Source organism: Scyliorhinus torazame, chromosome 18 (genome assembly GCF_047496885.1).
Source record: "Scyliorhinus torazame isolate Kashiwa2021f chromosome 18, sScyTor2.1, whole genome shotgun sequence".
Lineage (NCBI taxonomy): Eukaryota > Metazoa > Chordata > Chondrichthyes > Carcharhiniformes > Scyliorhinidae > Scyliorhinus > Scyliorhinus torazame.
In genome coordinates this window covers 36,705,616-36,718,577 of record NC_092724.1, presented here as the reverse complement: position 1 = coordinate 36,718,577, position 12,962 = coordinate 36,705,616, and the positions used below count along the sequence as shown (strand labels likewise).

The 12,962-nt window shown below is 50.2% G+C and overlaps 1 protein-coding gene across 2 annotated transcripts in view; it reads right to left on the bottom strand.

The window, feature by feature from the left end:
- Nucleotides 1-12,962, bottom strand: part of myo1f (myosin IF) — a 220,602-nt gene that overhangs the window by 163,009 nt on the left and 44,631 nt on the right. For both annotated transcript variants that reach the window (XM_072482569.1, XM_072482568.1), the window contains exon 2: nt 2,462-2,599. In XM_072482569.1, coding sequence (XP_072338670.1) covers nt 2,462-2,599 — 138 coding nt within the window. The remainder of the gene's footprint in view (nt 1-2,461; nt 2,600-12,962) is intronic.

Sequence of the window (12,962 nt, the reverse complement as noted above, 5' to 3'; positions counted from 1 at the left end):
CCCGCGGCTACTGCCACACACAGTACAGGACAGGGTGCTCTCGGGGGGGTGGGTGGGAGTGGGGAAGATCTCGGAAACTTACCAGGTGATGCAGGAGGAGGAGGAGGCCTCGGTGGTGGAGTTGAAAGGTACGTGGGAGGAGGAGTTGGGAGAGGAGATCGAAGAGGGGACGTGGGCAGATGCCCTAGGGAGGGTGAATTCTTCCTCTTCGTGCGCGAGGCTCAGCCTCATTCAGTTTAAGGTGCTGCACAGGGCACACATGACCGGGACAAGGATGAACCGGTTCTTTGGGGGTGAGGACAGGTGTGTTAGGTGCTCAGGGAGCCCAGCAAATCACACCCATATGTTCTGGGCATGCCCAGCGCTGCAGGAATTTTGGAAAGGCGTAGCGAGGACGGTGTCGAAGGTGGTAGGATCCAGGGTCAGACCGGGCTGGGGGCTCGCAATATTTGGGGTGGCAGAGGAGCCGGGCGTGCAGGAGGTGAAAGAGGCCGGAATTCTGGCCTTTGCATCCCTGGTAGCCCGGCAAAGGATTCTCCTTCAGTAGAAAGATGCGAGGCTCCCAAGCGTGGAATCCTGGATCAGCGATATGTCAGGGTTCATTAAATTGGAGAGGGTGAAATTCGCCTTGAGAGGTTCGGTACAAGGGTTTAGGCGGTGGCAACCGTTCTTAGACTTTCTGGCAGAACGATAAACATTGGTCAATGGCAGCAGCAGCAGCTCGGGGGGGCGGTTTACTTTATTTTTGGGGGTTGCTTTTTTAGATTGTCTTTTGTACTTAACCCTGTTGGGTTCTTTTTTCTTTCTCATTTTGTTATTGATATTTTATGAAAACCTTTAATAAAAATTATTTAAAAAAAAAGAGGAAATGCAGCAGCCATTTTGTGCAGAGCAAGATCCCACAAACAGCAAGGTGAGATCATTTGGTTTAATGATACTGGTTAAGGGATGAATAAACCCGAGAAAGCTTCCCTGCTCTTCTTTGAATTGTATTCTGGGATCTTTTACAAGAAGCCAGGTGGTGCCTTGATTTATTGATTCGTCTGAAAGACAAATGTGGCAGCTATTTAGAAGAACTGTGGAATTTATGTTCAAAGACCGAGGCAAAGGGGAGCACGGTAGCATTGTGGTTAGCACAATTGCTTCACAGCTCCAGGGTCCCAGGTTCGATTCCGGCTTGGGTCACTGTCTGTGCGGAGTCTGCACGTTCTCCCCGCATCTTGGGGGGCCGAGCCCCAACCTTAAGGGGCTAGGCCCGCGCCGGACGAATTTCCGCCCCACCAGCTGACGGAAAAGGCCTTTGGTGCCCCGCCAACTGGCGCGGAAATGATATCTCCGGGCGGCGCATGCGCGGGAGCGTTAGCGGCCGCTGACGGCATTCCCGCGCATGCGCAGTGGAGGGAGTCTCTTCCGCCTCCGCCATGGTGGAGACCGCTGCGAAGGCAGAAGAGAAAGAGTGCCCCCACGGCACAGGCCCGCCCGCGGATCGGTGGGCCCTGATCGCGGGCCAGGCCACCGTGGGGGCACCCCTCCAGGGCCAGATCGCCACGCACCCCCCCCCCCAGGACTCCGTAGCCCGCCCCGCCGTCTTGTCCCGCCGGTAAGGTAGGTGGTTTAATCTACGCCGGCGGGACAGGCATTTTAGCGGCGGGACTTCGGACCATCTGGGCCGGAGAATCGCGGGGGGGGGGCCCGCCAACCGGCCGCCGCGATTCCCACCTCCGCCGAATATCCGGTGCCGGAGAATTCGGCAACCGGCGGGGGCGGGATTCACGCCAGCTCTTGGCGATTCTCCGACCCGGCGGGGGGTCGGAGAATCTCGCCCGAGTTGTCTTGAAATAATGGACTGACTGATGTAGGATAAATGGGAGCTTCGAGGGTACCCAACACCCTGCATGATGCAGTTCTGTTGGTTACAACAACCTGGATGTTGACAGAATGGATACCCTTCCCGATTCATAAACTGGTGCAAGGAGTCCATGTAATACATAACTGAGGTCTTGTCCTGTGGTTCTATTTATAAAATCAAGGATCTTGTATGCCTTTTTAAAGTTTGTCAAACGTGCTATTGGCTTTTAAAAATTAAGTTACCAAGATGAAAGTGGCATACCAATCATTATTGTTAGGCCTCTTTTTAATTCTTGTTTTTGTGGCCTTTAATCAGAGTTGCGTCTGACATAGGAACTAGGCAAAGGCTGCAAAAATGCCCACTGATGATATAATTTAAATGCTTAACATGCTCATACCAAATTGCTCTCTGCATTATTTCAACAGAATTAAAATGAGCAGTTCTTGCACTGCATTGGAAGCTTGTCATTCAGGGTGAATTGTGTATTTTCTCTCTCCTTCTTACACTTTGCAGTTTTCGACATTGAACTATCAGCCATCATCTGCAGTTATAAACCCCAACACAGTTGTACAGCACCATCGATAACGTTATGTAGCTGAATTGAAAGGATACAAATATGTAGTCATCCAAGTAGCGTTTCTTCAGATTTTCCACGATAGCCTCCTCTGTGATTTTAGAGAGAAGAACCATGTCATCCACTCCACTTTGTTTGACATTGTGGCTCTGCCAGTGATATCTCTCCTTACTCCCCTGTGTAAAAGAGTGAAGATGATTGTTTAAATGTTGCCATGATGGTATCTTTGCATTTAACAATAAGAAAATAATTTACATGGGACGTATTTTGCATGTACATATAAAGCACGCACTCATATACATTATACACTTCCAATAATTGATTGTAGGAAAGTAACTCCAAACTTTTAGATTTTCATAAATTGTTGTCACCTTGTCCAGTTGTATTTTAAGAAAACCAACAATCTGATATTTCACAAAACCCGATTTTACCTTCAACCATTTGACGTTCGAATGGAGTTATATATTGTCTATATCTTTAAAAAAAACATGTTAGTGATTGCTCAGTAGCCAAATGTATTTGAACTGTGATTTTTTAGCAACAAGGATTAGGAATGTTCCACAATTGATTCTTGGGGTGGAGTTTCCCCAGTCCCGTGGCTTTGGAGGCAGGGGGTCTGGAGACATATAGAATACTTTTGAGAATACTCCCAGCCTCTTTGCGAATTCCCTGGAGGCAGAAGCGCAGTGGTAACAGCAGCAGACCTGGCAGCAGCAAGCAGATAGTTAAGGCCGGCAATTTTGCCCAAGGTGTACAAGACCCCTGCTCTGTCTGCAGTCTGCTGTCTGACAGGAGGTGAGAGTACAACGGGAGGTCAATGTGCCATGGGTAGAGGGTGGAACCTTCCATTCTAAAGTCAAAGTAAAGTGGCGGGAGCAGGAGTTAGAGCGGTTTCCGCTGGGAGTTGTGAAGGTTAGCCCGCTTGATCTTGGGCTGGACAGCTCATTACCTATGTATCTGTGCAGAGCACAGTGAATTCCGTGGCGGAGTTGAGTAGGAAATCGCCTTTCCCACCATTATCTTACAGAGTGAAAGGTTGGGGACCATATTTAAAGGATGCTAGGTAAGCCTGCACTATCCTTGTCATCTTTGCCTGGCCACTGCTCAGCCCTTGCCCTCTAACCCTTCCTCCCTTCATTGGCATCTTCCATGCCACATGCACTGCCACCACGCAGTCTCGGGCATAGGCTGGCATTTACGGGAACTCTCCAAACAGGACAATGCAGCGGCAACTCACCGTTAATCACGGAAGAAGTCACCTCGCCAGGTTCGCACAACTTATGTACAATCCTGAAATTGAAGGTTCTAATTTCTCACTCACGACTAACTTAATTTGGAGGGGGAACTTAATTCCAGCAAGGTGCATGCAAAAGGGCGTCCGACTTTGTTCGTCAGGATGCTCGATCCGCCTTCAAGGTCCTGAGAACAGAATTCCTATAGTTCATCACAATGTCAGGATACTGATTTTTGGCCTTGTGGCAGATTAAGTTCCCCCACCCATCAAATTTCATCGTGCTGGCAGATGGGAAGATTCTGCCCAAAATATCAACTTTGAAGGACCAAATAGGCAATCCTGAAGTTATCGGCCTGCAAATGGAAATACCTCACCTACATATGGATCCAACTGGGCAGGAGGGATTGTCTGTCAATCACAATTATCATTATGCTTCCATTGCCAGCTTCTGCTCCATTCAGATCAGCAAGTCACAGCCATTCACAGTGGGACTGTCGGGCACACTCCTATTTGGGTACTCTTAATTGGCTGCTTCTGCAGCCTGTCAGTGATCCCTAATTGGACAGTGCCTCTAGAAGTAGTCCGCTAATTGGTTACCTATCATAAAGTTAGGCCAGTTGCTGCATAACTGAAAAGTATGGCTTTGGGGCCTGGAAATGCTCCTGGCGTTGGGCTCTCAAAGCTCATGGTAAAATTCAGTGCTTGACCACTGAGAGGAATGACATGTCGATTTGATTTGAGCATGACTATTGATTAGCTTATTGTCTAGATTCTGCCAGTTCCACTCAGAAGCAATCACCAGGTGGGCCCATGAGAGCATCACTAAATTCCTTACTCTATAGCCAACCCATCGCACTGTGACTGGGATTAGGCTGACCCTTTCAATTAAGCTGACCCAATGCATCACAATGTAAACATTCTACATAGAGAGAATTTTAACATTGTACTGTTACATCTCAAAGCAGTTTTCATAGGAAATTAAATGATTTGACAATGGAAGAAAGGATAATGAAGATTAGGTGACATGATGGCACAGTGGGTAGCACTGCTGCCTTACGGCACCAGGGATCCAGGTTTGATTCCGACCTTGGGTGATGGTCTGTGTGGAGTTTTGGAGTTTGCATGTTCTCCCTGTGTCTGTGTGGGTTTCTTCCGGGTGCTTTCCTCCCACAGTTCAAAGATGTGCAGGTTAGGTGAATTGGCCATGATAAATTGGCCCAAAAGGTTAGGTGAGTGATAGGGATAGGGTAAGGGAGTCGGCCTGGTTAGGGTGTGTAGTAAACCACTGTTGTACTTATATTAGAGGACGGATGGTAGAACCTGCACTACAGGTTCACCTGTGGCCCCTGCCTGCTGGCTCTGCCCAGGAGACGGGGTATAAATATGCATGTCCTCCAGCTCGCAGCCATTTCGCCAGCTGCTGTGGGAGGCCACACATCTGATACCAATAAAGCCTCAGTCTGGATTCAATTTTCGTTGTTAAGTCAAATCGATCATGCCTCAATTTATTGGTATCAGTTTCGAAGGATGGACTTCCGTATTAAACCAGATCGCCTGCAGCTGGATCCTCACTCAAGCAACGCCAGAAAGGACTTCCAGCACTGGCTAGCTTGCTATGAAGCGTATATCAATGCGGCGCCAACCCCTGTTCCAGAGACTCAGAAGATCCAGATCTTATATTCCAGGCTCAGCTCCAAAGTCTTCCCGCTGATCCAGGATGCGCCCAATTACGCCAAAGCCATGACTCGACTCAAGGACAATTACGAGCAAAACACAAACACGCTCTTCGCCAGGCACGTGCTCGCAACTCGTTCTCAACTACCGGGTGAGTCCATAGAAGACTTCTGGAGGGCCCTAATCCCACTAGTCCGGGACTGTGACTCCCAGGACGTTACAGCTAAAGAACACTCAGACCTCCTTATGAGGGACGCCTTTGTGACTGGAATCGGGTCAGACATCATACGTCAGCGGCTCTTAGAAGGGGCCACGCGCGACCTTGCAGAGACTAAAACGCAACGCTCTCCATGACGGTCGCCCTGCGCAACATCCAGTCCTACCCCCCAGCCACGCGGCCCACCCCTCCTACGCTTCATGGACCTCACAGGCAGCCGACCCAGCGGGTGCACTGCCCACACAATACGCCTGCGCTACATGCCAGCCAGCAAACCCCGGGGGGCCCAAATGCTTCTTTTGCGGCCAGCAAAAGCACCCCGCCAACGCTGCCCGGCCCGCGCTGCCCTTTGTAAAGCCTACGGGAAGACGGGCCACTTTGCTGCGGTGTGTCAGGCCCGCTCAGTGGCCGTGATCGCCCCCCCCCCCCCCAGTCACGGACAATGGGCGCCGCCACCGTGTCCTCCCCCCCAGACCATGTGCGATCAGTGGGCGGCGCCATCTTCCCCTCCGCACAACACGTGCATTTCATGGGCGCCGCCATCTTGCTCCACCCCCGCAACGTGCGTTCCATGAGCACCGCCATTTTGTAACCCCCAAGATCTCCGGGCGCCGCCATCTTGTCTACCCCTCAGCACATGGACACCACCAGCGTTCCAAGATCGGAACTCAACGGCCGCCCCATTAGCCGACGCCCAACCAAGGCTCGCCTCCATGTCACTCGACCAGTCTCGCCCGCATAACCTGACCAACGCATCCACCAGCGTGAAAGTCGACGGCCATGTGACCTCTTGCCTGCTGGACTTCGGGAGCACCGAGAGCTTTATACACCCAGATACGGTAAGATGCTGCTCCCTCACGATACACCCCGCCAATCAAAAAATCTACCTGGCCTCCGGATCCCATTGCGTAGCGATCCGGGGGTACTGTACGGTCACGCTCACGGTCCAGGGCGTAGAATTCCACAGCTTCCGCCTCTACGTTCTCCCTAACCTCTGCGCTACACTTATCCTCGGCCTGGTTCCAGTGCAACCTCCAGAGCCTCACCCTTAAATTCGCCGGACCCTTACCACCCCTTACTGTGTGCGGTCTCGCGACCCTAAAGGTCGACCCACCTTCCCTCTTTGCTAATCTAACTCCAGATTGCAAACCCGTCGCCACCAGGAGCAGACGGTATAGCACCCAGGATAAGACCTTCATCAGGTCCGAAGTCCAGCGGTTGCTTCGGGAAGGCATCATCGAGGCCAGCAACAGCCCCTGGAGAGCTCAAGTGGTAGTGGTGTGCTGCGCTGTGTGTCTTTATGTTTAACAACACGCAGCGGGGCAAGATCAAAAATGATAAAATCTTGCGGTGGAGAATCGAGCTCTCCACCTATAATTACGAGATTAGGTATCGCCCCGGCAAACTCAACGAGCCCCCAGACGCCCTATCCCGAGGTACATGTGCCAGTGCACAGATAGACCGACTCCGGACCCTGCACGACAGCCTTTGTCACCCAGGGGTCACACGGTTGTACCACTTCATTAAGGCACAAAATTTGCCCTACTCTGTCGAGGAAGTAAGGACAATTACCAGGGACTGCCAGGTCTATGGTGGAGTGCAAGCCGCACTTCTACCGGCCGGACCGCGCGCGTCTGGTGAAGGCCTCCTGCCCCTTTGAACGCCTCAGCATGGACTTCAAAGACCCCCTCCCCTCCACAGATAGTCACACATATTTCCTCAGTGTGATCGATGAATACTCCCGGTTCCCCTTCACCATCCCTTGCCCCGACATGAAATCTGCCACCTTCATTAAAGCCCTCAATTCGATCTTCACTCTGTTCGGTTTTCCCGCCGACATCCATAGTGACAGGGGATCCTCATTCATGAGTGATGAGCTGCATCAGTTCCTGCTCAGCAGGAGTATTGCCTCCAGCAGAACGACAAGCTACAACCCCCGGGGAAACGGACAGGTAGAAAGGGAGAATGGGACGGTATGGAGGGCCGTCCAGCTTGCCCTACGGTTCAGAAATCTCCCCGCCTCCTGCTGGCAAGAGGTCCTCTCTGATGCACTCCATTCCATTCGCTCGTTACTCTGCACGGCCACGAACAATACACCGCATGAACGTCTTTTTGCCTTCCCCAGGAAGTCCACATCCGGGGTGTCGCTCCCGACTTGGCTCACAGCTCCGGGAACCGTGCTTCTCCGTAAACATGTGCGCCTCCACAAGGCGGACCCGTTGGTGGAGAGGGTGCACCTACTCCACGCAAACCCCCAGTACGCCTACGTGGCATTCCCCAACGGCCGCCAAGATACTGTCTCCCTCAGGGACCTGGCACCAGCAGGTTCCACCCCCCACACCACCCCCGTCGCCGCCCTCCCCTCCCCCGTCGCTCGCAACACCAACCCCACAGGACCGTCCATACCCCCCCTGCCCACGCCCATCGATGAAGAGGATTTTGGCACGCTCCCGGAGTCACCCTCGACCAGGTCAGCACTAACATCGCCGTCACCACTTCGTCGCTCTCAAAGGACCATCAAGGCCCCGGACCGGCTGAACCTCTGACCGGTCCACCGGATGCCCAGAGACATTTGTTTTGCTCTGTAAATATTAAAATCATGATTGTATATAGTTATCCACCACCCCCGCCGGACTCAATTTTAACAGGGGGTGAATGTGGTAAACCATTGTTGTACTTATATTAGTGGATGTACGGTAGAACCTGCACTACAGGTTCGCCTGTGGCCCCTGCCTGCTGGCTCCGCCCAGGTGGCGTGGTATAAATATGCGTGTCCTCCAGCTCGCAGCCGTTTTGCCAGCTGCTGTGGGAGGCCACACATCTGATACCAATAAAGCCTCCATTTGGATTCAACTTTCATTTTTAAGTCAAATTAATCGTGCCTCAGGGTGCTCTGACAGATGGTCGGTGCAGACTTAATGGGCTGAATGGCCTATTTCAGAACTGTAGGTATTCTATGTTGGAGGTTAGAGAAGCTAGATCCTCTTGTACTGAGCAGACGCTGTCAGATAGCATTCAAATACAGACAATGATACAGCATATAAGTGTGCACAAGGATATGACCACATGGGAAAATAATGTTAAAATAATTATATGCGTGAAATGTTATTTAAAACGGAGATTTCATAGTTTTACACCTGAAGGTCTCTTAGGAATACACTGTGCGAGAGAGGGTGATTATGATATCACAGGCATCATAGAGGCAAGGTTGCGTAAATATATAAGGATAATGAACACTTTGTAGGAGTGGAAAGGGGAAACTGGCTGTTGGAATAGCCATTTACGTGGAAAATACTTGATCAGAATGAGTTTGGCATATCCAGCCCACTGCGCATGAATTGGAGTCCTAAAATTGGGGTTAAGAGAGATCTGTCTTCTCTCGAGAACTAGGTAAGGAGAAAGACTGGACTTAAATTTTTGGAATCAAGAAAGGGTAGTGTATACAATGCAGCTGTTGTGGATCAATTCAATTTAGCAGTGATAAAAGATAAAAGACTCGCATTTATATAGTGCTTTTCGTGACATGACTATGTTCTGAAGGACTCTGTAGCCAAGAAAATACGCTTGAAGTGTAGTCAGTGTTGTGAAACATCGAGGAAATGTGGCAGCCAATTTGCACACAGCAAAATCAAACAAAGAGCAATATATAATAACCAGTTAGTTTGTTTTAGTTACATTGGTTGAAGGATGAATGTTGGCCAGGTCAGAAAGACTGCAATGTGAACGAAACATGCGGCGACATTCTCCGACCCCCCGCCGGTCGTGAATCCCGCCTCCGCCGGTTGCCGAAGTCTCCGGCACCGGATATTCGGCGGGGGCGGGAATCGCGCCGCGCCGGTTGGCGGGCCCCCCCGCTCGATTCTCTGGCCCGGATGGGCCGAAGTCCCGCCAATAAATTGCCTGTCCCGCTGGCGTAAATTAAATCACCTACCTTACCGGCGGGACAAGGCGGCGTGGGCGGGCTCCGGGGTCCTGGGGGGGGGGCGTGGGGCGATCTGACCCCGGGGGGTGCCCCCACGGTGGCCTGGCCCGCGATCGGGGCCCACCGATCCGCGGGAGGGCCTGTGCCGTGGGGGCACTCTTTCCCTTCCGCCTCCACCACGGTCTCCACCATGGCGGAGGTGGAAGAGACTCCCTCCACTGTGCATGCGTGGGAAACTGTCAGCGGCCGCTGACGCTCCCGCGCATGCGCCGCCCGGAGATGTCATTTCCGCGCCAGCTGGCGGGGCAACAAAGGCCGTTTCCGCCAGCTGGCGGGGCGGAAATTCCTCCGGCGTCGGCCTAGCCCCTCAATGTTGGGGCTCAGCCCCCAAAGATGCGGAGCATTCTGCACCTTTGGGGCGGCGCAATGCCCGTCTGATTGGCGCCGTTTTGGGCGCCAGTCGGCGGACATCGCGCCGTTTCCGGAGAATTTCGTCCATGAATCTGGACAGAAATCTTGAATTTTTATAAGGGACGATTAGTCAAGATGCAATTTCCTTCCCTATTGGACATTCGTGAGCCAGATAGGATTTTAACAGTAATCAATGATAGTTGTCAAGGACACCATTACCGAAACTAACTTTATGATCCATATTTATTCAATAAATTTAAATTCCACCAGCTGCAGTAGTTGGATTTGAACCCACGTCCCCAGAGCATTAGGCTGGGACTCCGGATTACTATGGTGGGAAACAGGATAAAAACATTAGAAACATTCAATTTTACAATGGCAATTTTTGGGAAGATGAGTAAATTAATAGCGATAGTGGAAGGGAAAATATATGGAGGGAAATTGGAGCATGTTTAGAAATACTGCACGGAAAATACAGGACAGATACATATCACAGAGGGGGAAGGGTAACAGTGGGGGAAGGCTGATCTGGGCAGCTGCACAGGTAATACAGTGAAAAAGGCCAAGAGAATTTCCATGAATTTTCATGCAGATTGTTTTCCACCGGACCTTCAACAGATTACTGGAAACCATGGCATTATTAAGGATCATTACCATTGTTCCATAAATATAAAAATAGGGGTCCCATTCTGGCACTCAAATCCTCTCTGCAGGCTTCAACTTTATTGTGCAGGAATCATAGAATCCCCAGAGTGCAGAAAGAGCCCATTCGGCCCATCGAGTCTGCACCAACACTTCAAAAGACCACCCTACCTAGGCCCAATCCCCCGCTCTGTAACCTCACCCTAAGGGACTATTTAGCATGGCCAATCCACCTAACCTGCGCATCTTTGGACTGTGGGAGGAAATCGGACCACCCGGAGGAAACACACGCAGACACGAGGAGAATGTGCAAACTTCGCACAGACAGTGACTCGAGTCTGGAATTGAACCCAGGTCCCTGGTGCTGTGAGGCAGCAGTGCTAACCACTGTGCCACCGTGCCACACCACGGTGCACCCCTTGGATCCAAATGTGCAACACAATAAATCCCAAGTGCAGCAAGAAACCTTATTACAACAGGCCTAGCAATGGACACCCTCGAACATTGCAACTCCAGACGGTTTTCTCCCTGCTCCTTTTAATGGTTCTGTTGTTGAGTCAGTGGCTGAAATTTTACACAAAGAAATCAAGTCTCATTGCTGGGACTGACGCGTCTGGAGCCCACATGGGCGGGTGGCAGCTCGGCAGCGCCACAGATAGAGGGCCTCAAGCCACATTGTAACAGAGTAGGCGTGGCGATTTGAGCCCCATCAGTGGAATGTAGGATCTGTTTGCCCCTAGCATCGCAGGTGAAGGATACATATTTTGTGTCCTTACTCAATATGGCAGGCATCACACTTCCAGTCAGAAAGGGGCACCCACTTCCTGCACTCCCATCGCCCCAACTATCGCCACCCCTGACATATTGTGGCCTCAGTAGTCCGGTTTGCATGATTCTGAGCCATAGTCGCCTCAGTGCTTTCTTAATATTCAAACAGCATGCACTGAAGCAGAGGAGATCCTAATGGCAGCAATTCAATCTAATTAGGTTCTAACCCTCCTTTGGCGTGTAAACCAGTAGACCTCCGGGGAAGTGGAACTGGAAGGCTAAGGGTTGTGCAATTCTAGCGGACACGTGACATTATGGGCCTCTGCTTAGTTTTCCTCTACTCTGCACTTGTGAAATAGGCAGGTCTGGATTATTTTATTGTTTTATTTCTGTTGTTTCCAGGTAAAAGTGTCTTGAAATTGTAATGGTGATCAATGCTTCAAAAATTCCAGCATGAGAACAAAGCTACTAACGCGTGCACATGTACAACTTGCTATTTTTAGCTCAATTTCTGCTTGTCTGTACACTGGTGGTTGAAGATCAGTATCAATCACACTGGCCTAGAGCACCTCGAGCTCCCCTTCTCAGATCCACATTTCTTTCTACATAGCCTTACTGTTGCTCTGGGAGACAGATCACAGCTGTGGATGAGAACTTTCGCAATGTTTGTTGTGAGATCAGCAGAATTCTATCACTTGGAGAAGCAACGGCTAGAAGCCACAAATGGCAGCAGCTGACTTCACAGAATGTGAATTCCTGGTGGCAGCCGACAGGAATCACTGAACACGGGAAAGATTATTTCCCCCAAGTAGACAACGCATGAATAAAGCAGGAATGATGATGTAAAGATCGGGGACAAGTAAACCGCTTCAGTGCACTGACTGAGAGTAGAGTGGATACGTGCTTTTGCCAATGTGGGATGCAGTGACAGGAGGAGAGTAGCAATGTGAACTGGGAGAGTAGCATGGAGGAGACGCAAACATAAATAAAGAGGAAAAGAAGCAGAGAGTATGAACAGGCATTGAGGAGGGAGGGAAGGAATAGAGTGCCGGTTTGAATCAAGTGAGGAACGATTATAGGAACTGGATGAGGGAGAGAGGGGGAAGTATATGAAGCAGGGAGGGAAAGAGAAGTATTTATGTGGCATTCTAACAGCTAAGTGAATAATTTTACAACATTTAGCAGCAGTGAGTAATATAAAACCATTTTTTCTACATAACTTGCGAGGAAATCCCTGCAATTTTTGCTGCAACTTCCTTCTATACCAATGCTGAATCTGCATCTCACGTTATGCCAGGCAAATCTGTTCCTCAGTCCACTTTCAATCTACCTACAGGTAATAAACTTTGATTCAGAGCTGTTATTGAATAGTCAGTGTTTTTGAGGTTTGTTAGGGTGTCTGATTCTGTTGATCAGAGTTTGCTTGGTTTTTACAGTGAAAGGCAGGGATTTTAAATGAAAGCATATATCTGGATAGTGCATCTAATTGGTGTTTCCATCATGAGCACATTGTAGTGAAGGTACTCCAATCATCAACAAAATATTTTCTGAACTGACCAATGTGTATGACCACTATCAGGCTACAAGTGTCTGAATGCTATAATTAGCTATCTGACCACATGAAGTGTGACTCACTAACAGCATTGTGAAAACCAGGCTATAGCTTGTACA